At 51.4% G+C, this 26,273-nt stretch overlaps 1 protein-coding gene across 1 annotated transcript; it reads right to left on the bottom strand.

Moving 5' to 3' along the window:
• Window positions 1-10,341: 10,341 nt before the first annotated feature.
• Window positions 10,342-25,895, bottom strand: LOC135884049 (allantoinase, mitochondrial-like). Its single transcript, XM_065411341.1, has 12 exons — window positions 25,862-25,895; window positions 24,475-24,632; window positions 20,145-20,296; window positions 18,722-18,836; window positions 17,484-17,630; window positions 16,600-16,645; window positions 16,126-16,219; window positions 14,911-15,097; window positions 12,634-12,772; window positions 11,438-11,610; window positions 10,992-11,024; window positions 10,342-10,506 (listed from the first exon to the last, which is right to left on the bottom strand). The coding sequence occupies exons 1-12, from the start codon at window positions 25,893-25,895 to the stop codon at window positions 10,342-10,344; spliced, it is 1,443 nt and encodes a 480-aa protein (XP_065267413.1).
• Between the last annotated feature and the right edge of the window lie 378 nt (window positions 25,896-26,273).

Raw genomic sequence — 26,273 nt, 5'->3', positions numbered from 1 at the left:
CTTTTGGGCCAGAGATAACAGAATGAACCTTCGCCCTGACAGCAACCAGCCCCTGGGCCTGCTACCACTAGCCTTCGAGCTCCCGTTCCTCTCTGACAGAGCCTCTGCTGGCAGTGGTGACTCAAAGGCTGTCAAACCCTCCGCCCTGTCACACTGACCTTCACAGTCCTGGCAATAAAAGCCTGAGCCCACCTCCCAATGGCCCAGCAGCTCCCTGGCTCCTCCTTGATTCAGAGAGCTCCTCTTGAAAACATCCTCCCCCCACCCCCATTGGCCCTCCTGGCCTGTGAACTCTGCACCTGGTAGGAGCTGGCACTCTGACCGCCGCTGCTCATGTGGCACTAACAGCTTTGCTGCTTCTGCTTTAGCCACATAATTTCCTGGTGCGGGGGAAAGTCCCCATGTTTGTCTAACCTGCTCGGTCAGAGCAGTTTTCCCCAAAGCTCAGTGAGATAACAAGACACTGCTGCGCTCTGCCAGACTTCCCTGTTGGGGCCTTGGTGGGGGTGCACCGGTCCTTACTCCTTGTCCTATGTCCTTTTTACCATGCCATGGTTTCTGGTAGCTCCGAGAGACCACAGCCATGCTACTGAGCACTCAGAGAAGCTCTGCCCCGAAGAGCTTCCAGTCTCAATAGCCGAGATGTACAGAGGGTGAGTCTCGCCCCAGATCATCCGGCAGGGCAGTGGCAGAGCTGGGAATGGATCCCAGCTCTCCCAAGTCCCACTCCCGTTCAAGAGGTCACTTTTCATCACTGTGGGTTACTCAGATATTGGTGTGTGAACAGTCCCAGGCTGCTTCCCTGGCACTTCCCTTCAAGGATGCGTTTGTGACATCCAGTCCCTATCCTGTGGTCAGGGATGTCACAGACATTGCCCGGGAAGTGCTAGATGCTGCAGTGGGTTTGTGGCCTGAACTCCACAGCACAACTTGTCGAAGAGGAGGAGTGTGGAGTATGGAGAGCTCTGAACTCTCATGAGGTGTTTCTCTCTCTCTCTTTTCCTTCTCACATTCTCCCTCCTACCCTCCCTCTTCCCCCACTTCCTCTGCTTTCCTTCCCTTCCTCCCCTCTTCCTCTCAGCCTCACTTGGGCCCTGAACCAAAGCCTGGGAAACTTAGCGGGAGGCATTTCATTGATTTGGGATCAGGCCCCTAGGCCTCATTAAGTGCCAATGAAATCAATGGGATGCTTACTATTGATTTCAGTAATGCATGATTAGGACCTTGAATTAGCACTATTACTAGTTTGCCAAGACGAGCAGGTGGAGAAGCAGGATTAACTGGGGTTAATAGCTGGCCGTATCAGTGCACTTCTCAGGTCTTCGGATCTCAATTTACTGGTAGTGAAATTCCATGAACCAGTGCACAAGCAATAGCTGCCCCTTGTGTTTTGCTGCCTCCCTGTCTCGGATGAGTCCCCTCCTCAGTGCTGTGCCTCTGTGTTTCTGTGATTTTCCTGGATGCTGCCACATTTTGCTCACTCAAGTCCCAATCCTCATTTACTGTCGACTAATCTCTGTAGTGTCTATAGGAGTCCTTTTGCAGGGCCCTGGATTCAAAAACAAACAACAACAAAAGAGAGAGAAACCAAAACATGAAGAGGCTAGGCACTTTTCCCTTCATCTGGAAACACTTTACAAGCTGATTCAATGAGTATATAGGACTCCTTTCACAACCCACTGACATGCAATTATCTCTGGGCTGAAACACAGCAGCTGTTTAACGGTACACAGCAACAGTGTACAAGCAGTGAAGAAGAAAGATGCATTGAACCTTCAGGGGGAATTTAGAAAGGCAGAATGCAACTAGCCCACCTGGAACTTGGCTAGGGCTGAATGGCTAATGCACACGTTCACTTGTACAGAAATGCATCCCCTGGGATCTTTAATGCACCCAAGGGGTCAGGATCTCAGTTGTGTGTCTCAAAAGAAAGCCAGCCCTGAGCACTATGGTGTGGCACTGATTCAGTACTCGGTCCACAGGTAGAGCCGCGTTTGGGGAAGCAACTTTTCCTGCTGCTTTCTGGCTTTTCCAAGAGGCCACCCGTCCAAGTCCAACCTACTCTGTCTGACAAGAGGACAGCCTGGAGTGGTGTCACTCTCACAGGCAAGGGGGCTCCTCTAAATGCTTAAAAGCCAGGCTGTTTCCTTTCATCATGGATCAGAAATGGCAACCAGTGCTGTTGTATTCTGCTCTCTTCATGGCAAGAACTCCACGCTGGTGGCATTAGAATGGCTAATAATCCCCCATAGGAGACAGGAGCCCCCAGCTTGCAATAGTAAGAGACAGGGATGTTGCAGTGGTAATGCAGGCAGTGATGAGAAGTGGTCGTGCAGGAAGGGGCTGAAGAAAGGAGCAACATTCAAGACAAGGTTTGAAGCTCTTAGCTGTGCAGGCCCAAAGCTCTTTCCCTTTTTATGATCCATCAGGTGCCAAATTCTGCTCTGTCCCCCTGGTACAAATCTAAAGTAACTCCGTTGACTTAGAGCCGCTCAGGGCTTACACTGGCATAACCAAGTGTAGTCCAGATTTACACCAGTGTAACTGTGAGCAGCATTTTGCCCAGTTGCTTCAAACTTTAGGAGTATGGGCCCAGTCAGAGCCTCTGTGATGTCCAAGGAGCTCACAGTACAGTTTAGGATGTAGGATACAAACTTGGCCTTTGACCTCCTCCACCTGTGTGCTTGACTGGAGCCTTGGCATAATTTAAAGCAGGGATTCTCAGCCTCTTTCTGTCTGAGGCCCCCCAATATACCCCCAAAATTCCAGGGCCCAGCACAGGAGAGGCCAGGGCTCCAGGCTCCAGCCACAGGGAGGCTCAGGACTCTGGGCTTCAGGTGCCAGGGGAGACAAAGGACTTGGGGCTTTAGCACTGTGGGGCAGAGTGGGGGTCTTGGGGCTCTGGGCATCAACCGTGTGGGAGGGGAGCTCAGGGCTCTGGGTTTCAGCTGCTGGCGGGGGAGCTCAGGGCTTGGGGCTTCTGCCATGTGAGGCGCTGGGACTCGGGGTTCAGGGCTCCCAGCTTTAGCCCTGCAGGGTAGCGGGACTTGAGGCTTTAGATCCACAGGACGCTGGAGCCCGGGGCTTGTGGACCCCCTGAAATGGCTCACAGACCCCTGAGTCACAGAGCCCTGGTTGAGAACAGCCGATTTAGAGCATCCTGGGAGCTGCTCTAAATTACACTGCCAGTTAAGCAGCCAGGGATCAATGTGATACAAGGATGCCCTGACTACACCCCTTTCCCCAGGCCATACCCTATGCTATTATCTCCACTGGAATGTCTCCCGAGTTATCCTGGGGTAGCTAAGAGTAGGAACCAGTCTTCTTTGTTTGTTTTCCCCAGGACCCCAATTTGACTGGCTCTGGGGAAAGATATTGCACTCCCAGATGATGGGGTGTGTGTGTGGAATTTACCACCATCACAAAGAGTCATATCGGCAGCCATGCCCAACATGCATATAAGAGTGTGGCTGTAAGAGTGAGGCTATGGGACAAGCATTAACCCCGTTGTGTTAATTAGTTCCTCCTTTGCCTGGTCCTTCTGCACCTTCCTGGCCAGCCTGGAATATATGGAGTGTGTAATTGACTTGTGGAGGACTCCGTTTCACCCCAGCAGGGGAAGGTTGACATGTTGCCTCGAGCAGCGCCACAGCCGGTCTCTGTCAGACCCCCAGCTGCTTTTGTACTTTATTGACTTAGCTAGGCTGTGTGTGTTTTTTCTTGTGAGGCAACAGTGCAGTTGAAAGAGCACTCCCTTGACGTGAAAGCTGACTGGATAACTGCATGGGTGTTTGTGTAGGATAACTTACCCAATCAGCATGGTGTTGGAGCCAACCCTCCTGTCCAGGATTGCTTAAGCAATTGAGTGTTTAGGCAGAGCTGTGCGGTGAGGTTGTACTGTGTTAACCCACTGGTCAATGTGTGTGACGCAGCAGCTGGGGCTGAGCCACTGAAGAGATGGATCTGGTGCAGCTCTTGGCTATAATAATAATATCTAGCTTTTATACAAGGCTTTTCCTGAGTAGATCTCAGTGCACTCTACCAAGGAGGAGATCAGGATCACTATCCTCATTTTACAGTTTGGGAAACTGAGGCACAGCAGTGAAGTAACTTACCCAAGGTCACCAGCAGGCCAGTGGTAGAGCCAGGACTAGAACCCAGTGTAGCGGGGTAGTTACCCCGCTCCTAGAAAAAAGGCCAGGCTGATTGGGGAAGCAGCCACAGCTGGGGCCATTCCCCAGTCAGGCCACACCTGGCCCTGTTATAAGGGCTCAGGGAGGAGCTGGGACAGGCTCTCTCCAGCCTTGGAGGGAGAAGGACCTAGCTGCCTGGGAGCTCAGGGTACAGGGAACAGAGCAGGGCTGGGGACGGGTAGAGGAGCTGGGGAGCTCTAACCTGGTAAATCCCCAGGCTGCGGGCCTTGCTAAAAGGCCAAAACAGGTACTGGTGTTGCAGAGGCCAATGATGAGTGGCCTTTACAGACTGCAGTTTGCCCCAGTGAACGGGGGCTAGATGATGACTGGCAGTAGCCACTGAGGCAAGGTGGGTTTAGAAGGCTGGGGGTTCCCCTGGGAGGGGAGATCCAGAGTGTGGAGGTACTGCTGGGGCAGAACCCCAAGGTAAAGGGCACCGGGGTCTGGGAGGGACACAGGGCCTGAGGCAGGTGAGACAGCAGCCGGCAGAGGGTGCTCCGGAGCTGGAATTGAGCTAATTCCCAGGATAACCAGCAGGAGGTGTTGCACTGGTGAGTCTTCACTTTGCTACACCCAGGTTTCTGGCATGCCAGTTCCATGCGCTATCCACTTGACCACACTATAAAAGGTTGCTTTCTAGCAGCTCATGCAGTTAGCTCGGGAGCCCCCTAGTTCAATGCCGAGTGTATTGGCCAAGCTGGCAGCCATCACAGAGGTAGGGGCTGGTTTGGGAGTCAAACTGCAGTGAGTGTCGGATGCTTGGGATGAGCTTCCTCTGTCTGGAAGAAGCATGTAACACACTGGTCAGTGTATGTGTTGTGTCCCCATCCAGAAAGGCTGTCAGGCTGTTGTAGCCACAAGCCACAGAGCCTTGGCCAGGCTATAAAGGTTCATACTTTCAGCTCTGGAGGTCCCCAGGTCAATCCCAGATGCATCAGCCAAGACTGCAGCCATCACCCCAGCATAGTCTCCTGTCTGAGAGCTACAGAGGATGTGCATGTCCAGCAGCATCTTAACTAACACAGCCCCTCTGTGTTTACTGCACTGGAGACCTGTCTGGCCTCTCTCATAAGGGACACTACAGTTCTTATCTGGGCGACACTGAGACTATGTTCCACTACACTCTCTGGAGCCTCAGTCAGCACAAACCAATGGGCTGATTTATGAATGCAGAAGATACAGTTGCATCTACTTATACGATCATGTAATGTGTTTGCATGTCCGGTAGAGATGGAGCATAGCTGAGCTCTTGAATCCACACGCAAGGATTTGGGTGTGCAGCGGGGCTGGGTCGGGGAACCCAGATTTGAACAAGGATTTAGTTTGAGTTAAAAACCTACCTCACAGGATCAGGGGGCTTATTGTCCAGCCTGGGTTCTGGGTTGGCCAAAATCTTTTCAGATCCTTTGTGAGTTTGGGCCCATGATGGTGGTGAAACCATGCAGTAATACTCATTGGCCCCCGGGGTTCCAATTTCAGGCCCATGTGGGGCCATTGCACCACAAGGAGAGAGTGGGTAAGAAGGGAAGCCTTCTTCAGTTTCACAGAGTCCTCTAGAGAACCTACTAGTCCAATGTCTCCAAAGTCATAGAACCATAGAAGTTTAGGATTGGAAGAGACCTCAGGAGGTCATCTAGTCCAACCCTCTGCTCAAAGCAGGATCAATCCCAACTAAATCATCCCAGCCAGGGCTTTGTCAAGACGGGCCTTAAAAACTTCTAAAGATGGAGATTCCACCACTTCCCTAGGTAACCCATTCCAGTGCTTCACCACCCACCTAGTGAAGTAGTTTTTCCTAATATCCAACCTAGACCTCCCCCACTGCAACTTGACACCATTGCTCCTTGTTCTGTCATCTGCCGCCACTGAGAACAACCTAGCTCCATCCTCTTTGGAACCTCTGGGGCACTCTGCTGGATACCAGCTGCCAACTAGACATCAAGCCGTTGATCACTACCCATTGAGCCCGATGATCTAGCCAGCTTTCTATCCACTTTATAGTCCATTCATCCAATCCATACTTTTATTACCTTGCTGGCAAGAATACTGTGGGAGACTGTAACAAAAGCTTTGCTAAAGTCAAGATATATCACATCCACCGCTTTCCCCATATCCACAGAGCCAGTTATCTCATCATAGAAGGCAATCAGGTTGGTCAGGTATGACTTGCCCTTGGTGAATCCATGTTGACTGTTCCTGATTACCTTCCTCTCCTACAAGTGCTTCAAAATGGATTCCTTGGGGACCTGCTCCTTCCCAGTGACTGAGATGAGGCCGACCGGTCTGTAGTTCCCCGGGTTCTCCTCCTTTACTTTTTTAAAGATGGGCACTATATTTGCCTTTTTACAATCATCACCTACCGCGATCGCCATGAATTTTCAAAGATAATGGCCAATGGCTCTGCAATCACATTAGGCAACTCCCTCAGGTGCATTAGATCCGGACCCAGGGACTTGTGCATATCCAGCTTTTCTAAATAGTCCTTAACCTGTTCTTTCACCACTGAGGGCTGTTCACCTCCTCCCCATACCGTGTTACCCAGTGCAGCAGTCTGGGGGCTGACCTTGTCTGTGAAGACCGAGACAAAAAAAGCATTGAGTACTTCAGCTTTTTCCACATCATCTGTCAGTAGGTTGCTTCCCCCATTCAGTAAGGGTCCCACAATTTCCCTGACCTTGTTGCTAACATACCTGTAGAAACCCTTCTTGTTACCCTTCACTAGCTGCAATTCCAGTTGTGCTTTGTCCTTACTGTTTATACCCCTGCATGCTCAAGCAATATTTTTATACTCCTCCCTAGTCATCTGATGAAGTTTCCACTTCTTGTAAGCTTCCTTTTTGTGTTTAAGCTCATCGAAAATTTCTCTGCTAAGCCAAACTGGTCACCTGCCATATTTGCTATTCTTTCTACACATCGGGATGGCTTGTTCCTGCACCCTCAATAAGGCTTCTTTAAAATACAGCCAGCTCTCCTGGACTCCTTTCCCCCTCATATTAGCCTCCCAGGGGATCCTGCCCTTCAGTTCCCTGAGGGAGTCAAAGTCTGCTTTTCTGAAGTCCAGGGTCCGTATTTTGCTACTCTCCTTTCTTCCTTTTGTCAGGATCCTGAACTCGACCATCTCATGGTCACTGCTGTGGAGGTTGCCACCCACTTCTACTTCTCCTACCAATTCTTCCCTGTTTGTGAGCAGAAGGTTTAACGCTGTCCTACGTCTGCAAGAGTCCTACGGTCTGCTGCTTCTTGGGAGCCCAAGAACCTTCCTTAGAACCAATCTCTGCCTCACTGGATGTGGAGCCTTGCACTGCTCCCTATACCCAGTGAATCCAAAGCAGGACAAGGTGTTTCATTTATAAAACCAACACAGGATGCATGAGGTTTTGCCAGCGATCAACCCTCTTGCTCCAGCCTATCCCATCTGGTGTGGGCAGTGTGAGCAGCAGTGATGCCTGCCTGGTGTTCTTTTCTCCCTCGGGTGTGCGCAGGAATGAGCAGGCAAGGTTGGCGTGTCTTACTGTGTCCATCCCTCTCCTTCACAGAGCACATGTGGGGGTTTGGGGCTGTTCCTAGAGATCTGCATGTCCTCTTGTCTCTGAATTCTTCTGGGGGAGTTCCCCTAGGTGCCCCTATGGCGGCGGGCTGTGCATGTGGGGAGCCCATGTTGTTGGGTTTGCTCTCTGTGCCTTTGTATGTTCAAGTGTCTGTTTTTAACATGATTCCCTGGGCAACACTTAATTTATTGCAGCCTCAGGTTAAATTCACTGAGCAACCAGGCCCCCTCTCAGCTAGGGCACCACTATCGAGTTGCTGATCCAAAGCCCCTGGATGTCCTTAGAGGGATTCCAGGGAGAGCAGCCAGCTGAGCTTTGGGAGCTAATAGGTTTTCAGGGCTGACACCCCTCCCCAGGCCAGCCAGAAAACCCTTGAAGAGAGTGAGCGGGGCAGGGGCGGACTCTGCCAGGGAAGTTTCATGGAGTCCCCCTGCTGTTCCCCTCCTCTGCATGGCTTTTCTGCAAGAGGGAGTGATCTAGGCAAGAGAAATTATTGCCTAACTCAAATGATTCATACACACAAGTAACAAGCATAGATCTCTCTCTCATGCAGACGCACACACCGCCCCCCTCTACCCCTCAGTCATAAGGTTAAGATAACTTGCTGAGAGACTGGCTGATGTTTTACCAGTGTTTGCTTCCCTCTTATGACAGCACCAGAGTCAGTTTACTCTGCTCCTGATGGTTTTTAAAAGGAGGGTGAAGGCTGAGCAGACTGCATTGGGCTAGGCTGTGTTTGGGAAGATCTTGTGTAAGTTGCTGATGACATCCAGCAGCACAGACCATGCAATGGTCACACTCTGATGGGACAGTTGTGCAAGGGGCTTTATGTACTCAGGAGGTATGGTGGGAATTTTTCCAGGGGAACTGTGTGTTTGGTGGAAAATTGGGTTTTTGACTAAACAAAAATGTGCATGGAAAAAGTCTGCTTCCCATGAAAAACCTGAACTCTGAACCCCCAGGGGTGGGGGTGGGGGGGAAGTGTTGTGATGAAAAGGTGAAAATGTCCACATGAAAGAAAAAAAAAAATTCCAGCCAGCTCTATTTCCTGAGAGCAGCAGCACGGCCCTGTTCCAATGTCCTCTAAGGTCAGTAGGAGGCTCTTCACTGTCTGCAGGGGGTTTGGGGTCAGGCCTGACATAGGAAAATAGGGATGAATAAGATCATACAATTGGCAGTGCTATTTCAAAGATCTCTGTTCATGCTTTCCCCATCCTGAACATGAAGGGAAAGAGTGTGGTTGGGCCGTACAAAGAGTGGGAGCAATTCACAGATCGACTCTCCCATGTGCAACGTGCCAGCTCTCCCTGGAGAGCCAGCCCCGCCCCCACAACCTCGACCAACAGCTGCACCTCTGATGGAGAAGGCCTGCAGGCCAGCCCCCTGCATCCCAGGCACTGGTACGGCAGAGCCTAAAGCAAGTCAAGGCTAATCACACTTCATATTAGTCAAACAAACCGGTAGACAGTTCAGAGCTGCTGAGGCCAGAAGGGAGGCCAGTGATTATCTAGCCTGACCTCCTGCATAGCCTGAGGGCTATAGAACTTCCCCCCAGGGGTTCCTGCATCAAGTCCCGGAGCTTGAGGAGGAACTAAGGGCTGTCTTGTTTAGAATGGTGTCTTTTAGAGCTTGACTGGACTTGGGTTACTCCCCTAGCCCTTGGGAATCTGTTTCTGGGTCAACTAAACTCCTGTATAAGCATTTTTCTTTTTATTTCCTCTATGAACTTTGCTGAGTTCAGCTTCCAGCCATTGGATCTCCTTCTGCCATTGCCCTCTAGCAACACCCAGCAGAGTTAGATTTCGCTGTATACGACTAAAGGGACTAATTACATTCTATTGGCACAGCTGTTGGCTCTGGCCCAAAGCTAAGCATTCCAACACCTACTGAATACTCCTCTTCACACACCCACAGGTTGGCATGCTGCTTTAATAAAAGCTTTCGTATACAATTCCAATGTTCCATAGCTCGGCCAGAAGCATTGCCTCAGGTTCTGGTTTGCTGGCTTACAGTTCTGCCTTTGGGGTGGACTCCAGCGGTCCTGCAAAGCTCTCCATTGCACAAAAGGGGAAAGAATGTCACTCTAACATACACAGCATAGTCCAGTCCATTGCCATCATAGGTCATTGCAACATCAAGGCTGGGATTTGCACAGGAGCCTGTGGGAATTAGGCACCCAAATCCAATTGAAAGGGAAGGGGAGCTGGGTGCCTAAGCCCCTTAGGCTCCTTTGAAACTCCCCTCAAAATGATTGCCCATTAGGGTTGTAAATTGGATGTGTGGGGCTCAGCGCTAGGCAACGAGAGGAGAGGAATTTTTTGCTCTCCATTCACCGCCTTTGGTCTCACTTCTCTCCTCCTCTTGGAGACCTCCTCCAGCAGCTGAGCGAAAGATCAGGCAGTGTCTCTACAGCCACCCACAAACCCTTTTTCCTGCAAGCGTGAGTTTATGGAAGTGAACTAGGGAATGGGCCATGCCCTCTGCTTCCATGACTGTTTCCCCTCCCCCCACCCCACATTCTTCTCTTCTCTTTCCTGGTCCACATGGGGCTCTCAATAATTTGGTTGGTCTCATGGTCACGTTCTCTCCTCCATTCTTAGTCAGTAGTAGGGCGAGGAGGAGACTCTTGTGGACATCTTTCTCTGAGTTACAAGCAGGACTCCTTCCGGCTTGGGTGAGAACTTTCCTTTCAGATAAACCAACCTGCCATGCACGAGAGTGGCAAGAACCTCTCCACGAAGCTGGAAGCCAAGGTATGGGGTCAGCTAGGAGAGAAAACACACCAGCCATTGCAATGCAAGCTCTTCACTGGAATGTTTTACCACAAGTTTCCATTTACGAGTCACAGGTTGCCAGATATTGACATAACACTCAAGCCCCATGCTCATTCTTGAAGGCCATTGCTATGGGTCTTCCTCTGCAAGAGGAAACCAATGATACAGTCAACATGGAGGTTGAATATCCTCTCACTAAAAGACAGTGTCCTTTCAGGTGCATTGTTGGGCAGTGTAAGGAACTCCACGACTAAACAGAGATGGCAATTAGAATCCCTACAGGGTCTGAGACATCATTTGTACTTCTGTAAGATTTCCTTACAACTAGAAGCCAAAGGAGTGTGTTCTACAGTAGGTGAGGGTGCAAGTTACCAACAATAAAAGGGGTTTAGTTTAAAGTCTTACTACTTTCCCGAGGGGGTTGGGAGAAAGAGGATGTACTGTGTGAATATAGAGAGTATGAACTGTTCTTGTACCTGGTTTTTATGTTGAATCATGTTTTTCTTCACCTAAAAAAAAACCAACAACAATGAATTTTATGGCTGCTGAAGTGAGAATGTCTTCAAACATGGCCTGCCCCCTGTCACCACCTAGGAATGGGACTCTTTTAACCAGCATCATCCTGGACCTCCTCAAGTAGGGAAATAAACAGAGGCTCGTGTTCCTTTTCAGGGTAACAGGTCACAGGAGATGAACGAAAGTGGCAACCAAAAGTTAGGCGAAATTTTATTCTACAAGTGTCCGATCTCAGTCTATCAAGACTGCCCTTCCATTCATTACGTATATACTATTGTATATCTCAGCCTACATCTTGGATCATCTCAAGCCAAAGACTCATCCTATTTCCCTATTAATTATTATACTGCACACACCCAATGTTGGGCATTTCCAACTCTGTGCCACACGCCTTTCCCATCATTACCTCAAACTCCTTGTCTGGATCCCAGATCACTAAGTCAGCATCCATCCCTGTGCACAGCGCCCCCTTGTGGTCATCCAGTCGGCTCAGGCTGGCAGGATTTTTGCACATCAGTTGCACCATGTCATGAAGGGAGAATCCCTTGGATTTTGCTGAGGTCCAGAACAGAGGAAGCCCTGCGTGTGGTTCCAACAGCAATCAGGACATGTGTAGGGGGATCAAGGCTGTTACTGATAGGTCAGGTCTATCTCCTGCTCATGGAAGGTCACACATGGCTCCTGAGATTGAGCAACTGAAGCTGGAGAGGTCTCTACCCTCCATGGTCCTCCATCAGTAGTGGGAACAAGGGTCTCTGTTTATTGTAAGTGTGAGTGCATTTATTTCTCATTACACTACAGGGGCTGATAACAGTGGCTAGAGCTAGCCAGAGCTTGGGCAGCCGCTGCAGCCTTCCTCCACATGCCTTAGCCAACAGAGGCTGTGTGGAACGCATGCCCACAACCCTCATCGCTGTCCCCTTCAAGTGCAAGATGCACTCCTTCCACCTGGCCTTTGCTGATAAAAACAGACAATGCAGTACCCAGAACTGAACATTAAACAACAAAACAGCCACATGCACTATTTCCCCTGGGACTTGGACGAATGAATGGACCACATGTGGCAGATGCTAGGCCTATCGCTTAATGCACTACTGGAAAGTGCTCAGATACCAGGGTGACAAACATGGTAGGAGAACATGAATAGAATAATGCAGAAGGACTGGGCTAGTCATCTTGAGGCTTGGAGGGGTTGGGCAGTAGATAAGGCAGAATACAGTTAATGAAACCACCGGGGGGGGGGGTCAGAACTGGAGTCTGAAGCAGCCCCCATCCCCTCGGAAGATGACCGAGCACTGAGTTGCCATGAGTGTACACCAGGGCTTAAGTTCTCAGAGACTATTTCCCAGAACCTCCGCCCCCCTCCCACCTTGAGGGCTCGGGGCTTCAACTGCAAGGCAGGGTGACTTGGGGCTTTAGGGGGGGGAGTAGGCACTGTGGCTCACAGCTTCTGTCCCATGTGGGGAGGCACCAGGGCTCCTAAGGTTTTGAAAACATTTACCGGAGCTCTGCTCTTGAGGGCTCTGGCTGAATTTAAGCCCTGCTGTACACCATATCTGGCATACTCAATACAGCCAGGATGTTCTGACCCACCCCTCTTACCAAACTGCAGTGAGGCAATGCCTCCCTGGGCCTTGAAAAAGTCTCCATCATCCAAGATTTTGAGGTCTGGTGAGCCGGGGTTATGGGCTGACACCACCATATCGATCAGCCCCTCTTGCAGAGCACTCCACAGCTGCTCCTGGAGGCAAGAGAAAGGGAGAGGTTAACCTCACAACAGGCTGGGATGGGTGGAGGACTCTTTCCTGTACAGAAGAGGGTATTTGCTCTGCCAGCTAGTCTGATAGGACCATTATTATATGCAGAAAGTCTTAAATTAGCCTGAGTCATCCTGTCATGATATATGGACTCTCAGTCCATTTTATATAGAAGACAGTGATTAAATTAAACTACTAGATATAAACACAAACAAGGAGGTTTCTACACAGCTCCTATTCCAGTTTTGTTTCCCTGCCTGGACCCGTGTCCAGTGTACAAGACAGCTAGTGGCTGAATAGCACACAGCCCCATAGCTTTATCAGTACATCTCATCCCAGAGCAATTAACTGCAACTGTCCAAACCCAGCTTCCCCCTAGCTGATGGCACACCAGGCCCTGCCAGAACCACAGGAAGAAGCAGCGAGCCACATGCACTCTTCACACCCCCTTGCCCTTCATGCCCGGTCCTGGAGGGCTGGAATGTTCCTGGCCTGACAAGCTTCATCTGATGCCTTTCATAAGACAGTGAAGTGGTTCCACCTGACAACATCAAATGGGACATCCTGCTTGCTGAGATGGGCTCCATCATCTTCCAGGGGGCTGCTGTGAACTGAGCAGTGTGGAGATGGAAGGTAGGAAAGATCCCTCACTGACTGAAGGGAGGCCTTTGTTATCACAGCTTTAATAGCCCCTGTCCTGGACACCCACAACCCAGGCTGGTTTATACAGTACCTGGACCTTGCTGTAGCCAGACAGGTAACTGCCCAGCCCTGCCTTTCTCCTGGGGCCTCGGCAGCCTGGCTTCTGCTCTCTTGACTCCACAGCAGCCGCCCTTGCCAAGGTCATCAGCTACCTTTCTGTAGCCAAATCCAGTGTGGCCAAGCCCCAATCCATTCAGGGACCTGCTGACTTGCCCCTGGTCTCTGAGCCCGTCGGGTGCACTCGCTTCACATTTTCAAACTTTTCTCTACAATCTCGGGGGCTAGAAACTGAACTAACACAACCCACAGCCCCTGTTCTCCTGTGAGACTGTGACTTCCCGAGCTGGGCTTTACAAAACACACCAGATATCTTGAAACTCAGGAGAGCTGACACCAGCACAGAGCTCATGGCCTCTTCATTTGTGTCCTTTTAACTGACAATAATCGTAACACCTGCCTCTTAGCCAACACTTGTCACCAGTTAGTCTCCAAGTGCTTGACAAAGGAGGGGGCATCATTACATCCATCGCACAGAGAGGGAAACCAAAGCACAGGGAGGGGACGCAACATGCCCCCAGTCACCTAGAGGCTGAATGGGAGTAGAACCCAGGTCTTCTGAATCCCAAGCCAGTGCTCTAGCCATTAGGGAACACTGCCTTTGGCACCATGGAGCACTTCATCTTCCTGGAAGCACTCCATTCTTGAGGCTGCAGAGCCTGCACTTTCCTGCTTCTCCTACTGCTTATCTGAGGCTCCTTTGGTACTTCCTTTGGCAGTACCTCCCCTCCTCCCTCTGTCAATGTCCTTTGCCCGCTCCACCCCACGTAACTTCAGCACCAATCACATGGTTTAGCTAGGAGAGTTTTGTGCTGGTGACCCTCAGCCCTACCTTCCTGTCCTTAACCAGGCACCCTCTGTTCAGCCCGAGAGCAATCATCTCTGTTCAGACCATCCCTAACCCCTGCCACTCTCCCTCCATAACATGTCCAAACCCCATCCATTCCTTTCTGTTCCTGCGGCTAAAACCCTTGTCTGGGCCTTGGTCACCTAGAGCCTTGGCCACTGTAGCCACCTCCTTCCCGAACCTCACTGTGTCCCACAACAGCCCATCCCAAGAGTGGACCATGCTTGATCAAGGCCACACTCAGGGATTCACCACCAGGTGACTGAAGCAGAGGAGACATGAGTGACAGAGTTGCCTGGATTCTGCAGAATGGGAGTGAGGGGCAAGAGGATGGGATCCACAGAGACTGAAGAGCTGGCCCAGTCTGACTTCTGCTGCTCCTGAAATGTATCTTCTTAGATGGTGGCCTCGTTTCCCTCCTTTGCTGGTGCCTCCTTCCCCCAGCCCTGGTTATGCTCATGGCATCTGATGTCTTGGGCTGAGATTCCCCTCTGGAGCCCCTCTAGGTCTCATTACCTGATTGGTTTTGGCCCTGATAGGAGGACAGCACTTGTAGTAGGTGCCCCCAGGTGGAATGCGTTCAGACGTCAGGGTGAGGTAGTGGTGGGCAGTCTCTACAGTGAGTGGTGCCCCTTTCTGGCGAGCTTCTCTGATGATGGGCAGGGCTTGAGCAGAGGAGAGATGGAGGATGTGGCAGGGCACCCTATTAGGAGAGAGCGTGAGACAGTTATCCTGCTGGCTGGGCAGCTCTCCTCAGGCCAGTGACTTCACTCCTCATCTCGTGATGGTTGAGAGCAGAGTTGAAGTGTCACCACCTGTGACTTAGCCACTGTCCTCAGTCTCACTGATGAGCTGGCAACACAAGCGATAATTAGTGACTCCAGCTCAGTCTCCTGGGGCTTAAAGAGAGACTGACCCCAGCTGTGGTGGTGAAGCACCAGAGCTAAGGAGGAGGGTCCCCTCTGGGAAGAGCCTGCAGAAGCCAGCATGCGAGCCGCACAAGGAGCAGAGGGGAGCCCCAAGCTAGGGTGTGTGAGGCTGAGGGAATAGAGGAGACGCCCAGGAGGCGTTTGAGTTAAAAGAGAAGCTCTGCAACAGGGAGATCCCTGGGGAAGGGAGGCAGGAGAACCCTGCGGGAGAAGCTCTGCAGGGCCAGGAGAAGAGGCCAAGAAGCAGAGGCCTTTAGTGGCACCTGAGAAGGGGAGGAGGACTATTAGTTGGGCCTTTTGGTACCTGGAAGGGGACTGAACCAGTGTGTGACTTGGCCAGAGAGCCAAGCCACAGGAGACCCAGCAAGGCAGTCTGGGGAAGAGAGCAGCTGGGTGTGGCCCCCACCGCACAGGAAGTGGCCACCAGAGGGGTATGAGAGACAATATCCCAGGCAAGGCTGCATCTGGGCAGGAGGGGGTGCCCGAGAGGAAAGGACACGCGCTTACGCCAACTCACCGCACCTATGAGATGGGCGAGGGAAGGGGGTCACTGGCTTCCCTGCTGGAGGGGAAGCCCGTGTGTGTGTGTGCCTTTCTGCCCAGTGACGGGTTGCCCTCAGTTTACATTGCCACGGCTCTCTTGGCATGGATAGGGGCCGCACACCCTTTTGTGCAATGAAAGCAGAGAGCCAGATGGGGGGGGCGTGCAGAGAGCAACTTTCTGGAGGTCAAAGGTCACTGCCATTAAAGCACTCATGTGTCTCCTCCCTGCTTCCCAACCCCAAGGAGAATGGTTCCTTACTTGTACTGGAGGCAGAGATTAGCGATGGTCTGGACGGCCTCCACTTCCATTGCATCGGGGCGGGAGTCCAGGAGTGCCCTGTACTCTGTGGGGTCTGCACAGACACCGGAGAAGGATATAGAGTCAGGTTTGCATCTCGAGGTGCAGGAGGTTTGTGCCTAAGGGACATAGTGATGTGCTCCTGGACTCCGTGGGCTATTTACACCAGCGGAGGACCTGGCCCCGGATGTGTAGGGAGTGGCTAACTGCCCAGAAAGGGTTACAGCTAGGGGAATTTTATTCCGTGACTCCTCTGTCAGTAGTCTCTTGCTTGCAACATTCATCGGTGTCGTGGGGTGTCTGTGTGTGCCCTGCCCTGGCAGCGTAAAGGGGCCTGAATGGAAGTGAGAGTCAGGCCCATATGCCTCCTGCAGGCTGTGTACATAGAGAGATGTGCTTGCCGTATGTTTCCATCCCAGAGTCGTCACCACGTACCCTCTAGTGCCGGCTTCCACTGGCCCAGCTCTTGCTCTGCGTGGAACTGGAAAGAGAATCCAAATGGAGGGATGGGTTAATGCTAACAGGTTGCGGAGGTAAGCCCTTTCCAAGGCTCCTCCTCCCATTACCCTCCTTTCCCATTTGTGGAAGGAAACAGAAGGGCCTGGTGGGTCACACTCTGAGCCATACATTAGAAGAGCCCTGCTGTCTCCTGGGGATTGAAAACCCTTGGAAACCGCCTGTCCTGGGGGGTTGAGATAACACACAAATGATGGCAACTTCCTCCCTTTCTGGAGTGCCAGGAAAGGTTGGCTCTGTCTAATCTATCAATGGCTTTTCTGGGATGCTTGTCCCCCGAGTCTCCATGTGCTCTGGGATCACACTCCAGGGGGAGAGGCTTGTCATGGGGATGGTTGTCTTTGAAGGTAATATTTGAAGGTGGAAGCTGGAAACCAGTATCTGCTTTCAGTCTCCAGGGCAGGAACGCTGCCCACTGAACCATGTGGGCCCTCCCCTGCCCTGCCCTTGGTGCAGTTAGTTACACTTACGCCAAGTGCGTGGGAGATGCTGCTGTTCTGATTTGGTAGTGTAACACCGACATACCCCGGTCGTTGGCGGGCGAGATCAAACCTGGGACCTCTGGAGCTAAATGCATGCGCCTCTACTGCATGAGCTAAAAGGCATATGGCTGTTAGCTAAGGCTGTAGAGCAAACTCATTAATCTCTCTCTCTGAGTGGTCTCAGTGCCACTCGATGGGACAGAACACCACGCCCAGGAGGTGTGTGGGTTACAGAAGCACTGGGTTTTGAATCTGAAGAGAGAAAGCAGGGACCTGAACTTCATGGGACCAGGGTAGCTGAGCATAAGCAGTGACACTTACCAAGAGGACACAGTCTGTGCCTTGCAGCTCATTCATTGCCATGTGCAGATCTTGGAGGCTGACGTGGGGGAATTCCTCCACTCCACTTGCAATCAGGGAGCACTTAAAGCCTGGGACTCCAGCCTGCAGCATGGACAGGAGCTCATCCTAAAGCAGGCAACAGAAGTGATGCACTCAGGCCTGGACATCCCACTATGCACCGGTTCTGCTTAATGCAGCCTTTGCAGGGTGTGCATTCCAACCCTAGCATTTGCTGCAGAATGATAGCCTGGCCATCTGAGATGATGAAAGTAGGGCAGTGACTGAGATAGATGTTATGTTCTACGTTTGCAGGTTATCAAGCACCTGGTTCAGCCAGCCCTTCCGGATGGCTCCAACTATGAGAGCCACATTTAAGCAAAATCTGCCAAAGTACGAGCACCTAAACTACTGTCCATATGCCCCACGAGGCATCGTCCTAGCCAATAACTCAGCATGCATATGGGAAAGCTCTGCTCCACAATGGATAGGGCCATCAATTTCTTCAACATTCTTCTCCAGAGAAGGTCAAATTCCAATAGACTTTGAAGGTCAAGATGCCCCTTAGTAGGCAAATCCTTCATTTCAACAGATCAAAGCTGTATTTGTGCTAGCGGTTACCCAACAACTTTGCTCAGCCAATGCCCACTAATCTCCGACCCCGTGCTAGGACAATGGGATTCTATGATTATTATGATATTTACTGCCCCATTGCTAATAGATTGGACCAACACAAACCTCCCAATACCTGCAAGCTGACCCAGCCCAGACGCCCCTTCTAACAACAGCAGGGACTGGGATTCTCTCATCAGCCTCACAGGAGCCAGGGCCAAACCCTGGCCCCATTGAAGTCAATGGGAGCCTTGCCAGTGGCTGCAGATTTGTTAGCAGCATTCCTGGGACATCGTTCTGTGTCCCTTCCCCAAGAGACCCCAGTGTGGTTAGGCAGATCAGCTGAGTGGGAGGCATGTTCAGCATTACTGACTGACCCATTCACCACGACTTTGTTGGACTGATCAGTTTCCTCTGCTTTATTTCGCAGTCTGCACTGACTGTGCAGCATTTTTTTAGTGACTTGCAGCCAGGTTTCCAGAAGCACTAAGCTCGTTGGCTCCCTGCACTGAAACTCCCCAGAGAGGAGATGAGTCCTGGGTATCTGCCCTTGCCCCATTCCAGCTGGTATTTCATGCTGTTTCATTTGCTGAATAACAGCCACTGACCTGGTTTCCAGGGATGACTCCACCCCAGAAGGCTACATCCACATAGCACTGCCCTTCGGCAGACTGCAGCTTGTCATCAAAGTTTTCCAGAGTTGTGGTTGGGGGAAGACAGCTCCTGGAGGGCATAGAGAGAGAGAGCACCTTAGTGAGGCCCAGACCCCTTTCTTGACTGGAAGGGAGAATGCTACAGAGATGTAGAGAAAGAGTGCACAAGGAATGCGGGATGAGGAGAGTGCAGGGTAGACAAGGGCGCAGCTAGCTCCCATAGAGGATCATAGGCAGATCTCATTTTCCGGTGTGGCACTGGGAGCAAAAGTGGGTAATAATATAGTGGGATGGGAGTAGACAGAGGATGATTAAGACAAAATGGGGACCAGAGCTACCAACAGTTTGGTGCTCCCTTAGAACACTCGTCCCCACCAGACACTTCCTCCAAAGCCCTCAGCCCCTACAAATGGATTATACTTCCTAGTCCCCTGCCAGCGGCAAGCCCCTTTATGTTTTCATCCCCTGTAGATGGTCTCCTTCTGCTATCAGGACCCTCCATGCCTGGATCCCTACTTCCCCTAGTTCAGCCTTCGGATGGACATCAGAATGAGGATCTTTGCCCCTCCTCTCAAAATAAACTTCTGCTTATAAATCCTTTTTCTTTTCGTCCTGAGGGTACTAGGTGTGGGCAGCAGAGAGCACTGTTGGACCACATTTGTCACTCAGGAGCTGGGCCAGTGGCAGTGCTTGCTGGGAACAGGCAGATTTGGATGCAGTTTATTTCCCTTGCATCTCTGAGCTGCAGTTTGTAGGGGATTTGTCCTGCGTTCCAAGCTGCGTGGGGTGGTGGAGAATAGCTTCACCCAGCGGCACGTGCCACAAAGGAACTTTCCCCCAGCAAAGGCTGGGCTTTCCCTGACCTGGCAGGAGTTTAGCAAATAGCATGCACCCATTGAACTCCCATTCTTTTGTCACCCCACACCCTTCACAGACAGAATAACTCAGCAGCATTGCAGAGGGAAAGGGCGACCTGAACAGCACATGTTCAACACCTGCAAAGAGTGGGCTGAAGTCCTGGGGCCAGATCCTCAGCTGGTGTAAATTTGCTTAGGTTCATCCTTTATACCAACGGAGGGTCTGCCCCATTCTGCAGGGGCCCTGATCCACCCTCCCATTGCAGGTGATGGAAAGATGCCCATAGATTTCAGTGGGAGATGGCTTGGGCCTAACTATCCACATGCAGGACAGGCGGGTCTCCAAGACCCATCAAACCCAGTGCAATGCACAGTGAGGAGCCACTTCGCTCTCCGCTCCATCCTTCCCTTTACAAAGGTCATGCTATCATTGTATGGGCCCCTTCCAATGCATGGCAACAAGGAGGTAACCCATAGGTGTGTGCAGTAATGCTGCTCCCACCCCGACTTCGGTACCGTACAGCGGCATCGCCACCAGGGTTGTGACGCCTCCTGCAGCAGCAGCCTTGGTTGCAGAAGAGTAACCCTCCCAGGCTGTGTGCCCTGGCTCACATGTGTGGACGTGAGGGTCTATGATCCCGGGCATCACCACCAGATCGCCAACGTCCAGCACCTGCAGGGAGAAAGGAACTCACGGACAATCCCGGGGGAGGGAGGTCATGTTAGAATCCTCTCAGCCCACATCAACATTGCGATTAGCACTGAAAAGGCCCAGTGTCCCAGGGTGGCTGGCCCTTTATGGGGAGATGGGTTCAGCCATGTGACCCAATCAGGCCTCGGGGGTAGATAGGGATTGTCTGGATGGAGCCGAGGATGAGCTAAAGTCTCCTGCAAGAGTCCCAGAGAGATCTAGCAGGGGAGGCTGCTGGCTGGGTGCTGTGAGCTGGCAGGCTGCGGGCGCCCCAGTAGAGCTGTCTGGAAGGAAGCCCTGTTGTCAGGATGATTTTGTTTCGTTCTGTTTCTTGCAAGACTTTGTTGCCTGCCATGGTGGAGCTGCTGGGGGGCAAGGAGAAGCGCAGAAGTAACTATGGCAGGAGGATGGTGGAGTCCCTTAGCAAAGCGGGAAGGCTTTGGGCCTGGAGGCCGGGCTTCAAGGGCATGGTGCAGACCTGGCAAAGCAAATACAAACTGAGCTGGGTTACTGAGGGTGCATTTTAAGCACTGTTTTACCACAGCAGCTGCCCCCAGATTATGATTACTGCTCCCCCCCCCCACATGCACAAACACACACACTTCAGGCAGTGCTAGAAGTGGTCTGAAAGGAGAGGGTTGCTGGAAACTGTACAGCCGCAATAAATCGGACTCCAGAAGGGGAACCTTTTATATTAAATACTCTGGACTATGGAAAGTCATGGGGAGGCGCAGGAGGGGAATGTGGGGTGCCTGCAGGGCCACCCTTTACCACAAGGGGGTACTCTAGAGGTGATGTCCCTGCTACACCCAGTTTCTTGCATGCAGGCTAGAACCCTGCAGTGGGACTGGATGGGATCCCGTGGATCCCAGGACTGCTGCCATAAGTGGGAGTGGGTAAAATGTACTTTGTTGCGGTCAGGATTGGGTGGGAAAAAAGTCCAGTCTGTGGGGGTTTGCAGGAAAACACTAACTCTCTCGTCACCTTGTCCTATATAGAATTTGAGCAATGTACAGCAAGTTTTTCTTTTTTAAAATAAAGGTTTTAATACTTAAATTTAAGCCAGGGATAGAAAGAGATCTGATGTCTCTTATAATGGGAGTTAAAGTATTTTTACGTGGTTTAAGCAAAATTTGTTTTATTCTTTTAGTGGTAAAATTGTTGTTTTAGTAGCATAAAAAAATCTGTCTCTTTTGCAGAATCTAAGGTTTTTGCGGGTGGAAGTGGGATAAAAATGCAAGAAACTATGTGGGAGTGGGTGGGAGTGTATTAAGGGGCGGGACGGGATCAGGATTTTAAAAATAGTCCTGTGCAGGGCTTCACCATCAGGAAGTGACTTCCAGAGTGATGGGAAGATGTGGATTTCCCAATGACTTCCATGAATACCTCCAACAGATTGACTAGGCCAGTGAGGTAGCAAATGTTCTAAAGTTCATCTGCACCCAGGTACAATTCCTACACACTGTCAAAACGGCTCCCTAATCTCAGACATGCCAGTCTGATGATCCCAGTTAATCAGTGATTTACTTTGCTATTCTTTTCATGTCTCCAGTTTGCTCCTGTGCACTAGATCCTGCTAAGATCTTTTAATCAGGTATTAAAAATATGCCAAACAAATTTGATGGCTGACTTCACATGTTCATGTCCCTGATACCAAGGGCCAAACTTGCAAAAGGGTGTTCTTCCAATTGTGGGTGAAATTTGCACTCGCCAAGTTTGCACCTCTACTTTAGAGGTGCAAGCAGGGCCGGCTCTAACTTTTTTGCCGCCCCAGGCAAAAAAGAAGAGAGCCGCCCTGCCGTACCTCCCCCCCCCGCGAGTGCCGCCGAAATCCCCGCCCCCCAGCACCACGCCACCCAAAGCCCCGCACCTCCAAGCGCTGCGCCGCCTGAAGCCCCGCCCCCCTCCGAGCGCCACACCGCGCCAGCCCCCGCACCCCCAAGACCCCGCCCCCCGAGTACCATGCCGCCCGAAGCCCCGCCCCCCCAAGCACCATGCTGCCCGAAGCCCCCAAACCCCCTCCGAGCCACACGCCGCCCGAAGCTCCGCCCTCCCTCCGAGCACCATGCCGCCTGAAGCCCCGCCCCCCCGAGCACCGCCCGAAGCCCCCGCCCCCCTCCGAGCACCGCGCCGCCCGAAGCCCTGCCCCCCCGAGCACCGCCCGAAGCCCCCGCCCCCCCTCCGAGCACCACGCCACCCAAAGCCCCGCCCCCCCAGCACCATGCCGCCCGAAGCCCCCGCCCCCGCTCCGAGCGCCGCGCCGCCGAATAAAAAAAAACAAAAAAAATAAATAAAAAATCGAGCGCCGCCCTGCTCCAAGGTGCCGCCCCAAGCACGTGCTTGGTCGGCTGGTGCCTGGAGCCAGCCCTGGGTGCAAGTGCTCTGATGTGCACCTTCAGTTCATCTAAGAAGTGCAACACTGTAGGTTCAATTTGCACCTACAGAATAGGAGGCTTGGCTTCAGCCTGTTTGAAAATACACTGTTAAGGAGGACGAGAGGTGACCCGTGCCTGCTGATAGTGTATGTGTGTGGCGGGGGGGAGGGGCGGAGTGAGGGCAGGCGGCTTCAGCAGTGTTCAAGCAGCAAATCTGGGGGGAGAGGGACCCTGTCCCCTCTGAGGAGGATTTCCCCTCTGCACGCTCTAGCACTTACCTGACAGAACAGAGGTGATCTTGATGAGCTGGGCCCAGCTGGCTTGCCCATGCTGTGAACTTCACCAGAGCTGTGTGTGGGTGTGATTTTTGTGTCTCTTCCAGACCCATGATTCTGGTTCAGGCCAATCTCTGGGCCAGATCCTCCGCTGGTGTAAACTGGCATAGCCCGTTGACTTAAACAGTGCTACACTAACTTACACCATCTGGGGATCTAGCCCAAAGCAGTCAAGTTTTCTGGCTTCCCTCTCCTTATCCAGACACTGGTAAGCATAGAATCATAGAATATCAGGGTTGGAAGGGACCTCAGGAGGTCATCTACTCCAACCCCCTGCTCAAAGCAGGACCAATCTCCAACTAAATCATCCCAGCCAGGGCTTTATCAAACCTGACCTTAAAAAACTCTAAAGAAGGAGATTCCACCACCTCCCTAGGTAACTCATGCCTGTGTTTTACCACCCTCTTAGTGAACAACTTTTTCCTAATATCCAACCTAAACCTCCCCCACTGCAACTTGAGACCATTACTCCTTGTTCTGTCATCTGGTACCACTGAGAACAGTCTAGATCCATACTCTTTGGAACCCCCTTTCAAGTAGTTGAAAGCAGCTATCAAATTCCCCCTCATTCTTCTCGTCTGCAGACTAAATAATCCCAGTTTCCTCAGCCTCTCCTCATAAGTCATGTGCTCCAGCCCCCTAATCATTTGTTGCCCTCCGCTGGACTCTTTTCAATTTTTCCACATCCTTCTTGTTTGTGTGGCCCAAAACTGGACACAGTACTCCAGATGAGGCCTCACCAATGCCAAATAGAGGGGAATGATCATGTCCCTCAATCTGCTGTTAATGCTCCTACTTATACAGCCCAAAATGCCATTAGCCTTCTTGGCAACAAGGACACATCTGTTTTCCCCCATTACACACACCTGAAATTGTGATAACGGGGCACAACTATTTACTAAAAATGTTTATGGGAACTTGAAAGGAAATGTGTGCTGACCAGTTACTCTGGTCTCTGAGAGCCCTGGCTCACTACACTATGGGTCAGCACTGAGGTAAAGAAAGAACAGCTTGATTACTTTCAGTGATGCCAGTTGAACTCTGGAGTAATTCCATTCAAATGAGTGGAGTTACTCTCAGGTCACGGAGGTCACAGGCTAGCCATCTATATGGAACTAATAAAATGGCCCAGCATCTTGCCTACAGCTAGGGATGGGAACTTCAGGGGCTGCCTCTACATTATTTGTGCCAACTTCCAGGGGCCTGATCTCACTTCCACCAGTATAATCCACTGGGTTAGACCCTCAGTGGTGTAAATCTACATATACCTCTGTAGTCTTTGGAGTCTGCAGCTTCACCTGAGGATCTGCCTTAAGATTTCATTTTTTGCATTGATTTTTAAATGCAACTACTCTATCCCTGATAGCTGTTCCTTCTAACATCTCTCTAATCTTTGATACATGGTTGTTTCCTCAATGCCAGTTCATCTAGCACTTTGGCCCATACTTGCCTTCTCTCCGCTGGCACAAACCCAGCTCCTCTTGGGCAGAATGTCAGCTATCTTGCCATTGCAGATGATGATTTCAGCCGGGCAGATGGTATTATCCAGCACCACCCTGTTACTTCTCACAGCCATGACCTCTGAGCCCACCTCCACTTTGGTCGCCCCTTAGTGGGATGGGGAAGAGAAGGGGAGCATACTTAGAATCCAAGGACATAGTGCAATTAAGGAGAAGACCAGGCAGTTGGACTCTTTGGCGTTTAAGAGAAGTAAATTGACAGTGGAATATTGTTGTCGGGGGCAGGCTGGGGAGAAGGGAGCTGCTCCCAAAGTAAGCCATTTTGAGGGGGCTTATATATGAGATAAAACACAATTCGATTCCCTCCTCTGCCTTCTTATGGTCTTTATTGTTAGAGCAGAGCCCAGAGGTCCAACCTGAGCTGGAGATCTCATGGAGCTAGGCCCGGAACATATACAGAGTCAGAGACTGTCCCTGTCCCCACAGCTTACCATCTCCATAGACCAGAAAGGCACGGAGGTGGGGAGGGGGAGGGAGGAGCATTATCGCTGTTGTATGGATGGGGAGCTATAGAGAGTGAGTGACTTGCCAAAGGTCACCTAGTAAGCCAGGCAGACACTGAACTGAGCCAGTGCTCTGAGGCTAGTGCATGAAGCCCAAGCACCCTTCCTTTCTAAAGTTCTGCTCTCTGTGCACCTGTACCCCCAGCATAATCGCAAACATCCAGCCAGACTAAGTGGTGCTTTTAATTCCTTCCTATGTCTAAAGCTCGGTCTTGCTCCAGTGAAGTCAGTGGGAGTTTTGCTATTGATTTTAATAGGAGCAGAATTTGGCCCCACCCCTTTACAGTTGCAGATTTTCCCCTCACTTTCCTTGAGAAGTGTTTTTCTTCTCATGGATGTGTGCATATGCAGGTGTGTGTGTGTGTGTGTGTGTGTCAGTGCAGGCCTTTATCCAATGGAAACCACCTCCTCTAGCCCCCAGGAAAACAGTATTTGAAGACTTCCCATCGCATTGCACTGCTGCTGGGGGTTCTCACCCCCATCCACTTGCTAACTGCTTGCGGAACCCAAGACAACAGCTCAAGAGACCTCTCCTCCTAGTGCTCAGTGGGTGTGGTTGGAAGTTTGAGGAGCTAAAAGTGGCTACCAATCCAGCTCAGGAGCGAGGACGGGGAACCACGAGAGACCATCGGGGGTTGGCTAATGTTCAAAGGGATTGATGAGGCCCAGCTCCCTGACCAGAATGTTCACTGGCAGTTTAACCCTGTGGAATTGCTGCCTTTAATCCTGCGAACAGAGCCCTACCGGAGGAGGATTTCTGCCAGCTAGTCCTAAGCGTTCTTTCACCTGGAGGTTGGATCTGTTCCTTACTCACCTGTTTGGGAGGCTTCTCCGTGTTTTGTAGACATCCTAAGCTGGCACGTGCTCTGCCTTTCTACTTGGCACCTCCTCGATGTTGATTCCGCTTGCCTGTCTCACACTTGCGAATGTCTCCTTTTTCAGTGAAGCTCTGGAGCAGGAGAAACTTTCCAAATGACCCCAGTGGGGATTTTCCTCACTCCCTCAGCAGGGATGTGGCAGGGAGGGGATAGTTAATATTTGATGAGCTCTGAGCTTTGCAAACAGACAGCCACTTTTACCCAGTGCAGGCCAAGTACTTCCATGGCTTTGACCTTTGAACTCATTTATTTTGTTTCATTTCTTAGCATAACTTTAGTGCTGTGGCAAGCCACTGAACCGATGACAGTGCAACAGGGGACAAGTGCCAGCTTCCTCGCAGCCCAGCC

Source organism: Emys orbicularis, chromosome 9, assembly GCF_028017835.1.
Source record: "Emys orbicularis isolate rEmyOrb1 chromosome 9, rEmyOrb1.hap1, whole genome shotgun sequence".
Taxonomy (NCBI): domain Eukaryota; kingdom Metazoa; phylum Chordata; order Testudines; family Emydidae; genus Emys; species Emys orbicularis.
This window is presented reverse-complemented; position numbering and strand designations above follow the sequence as displayed.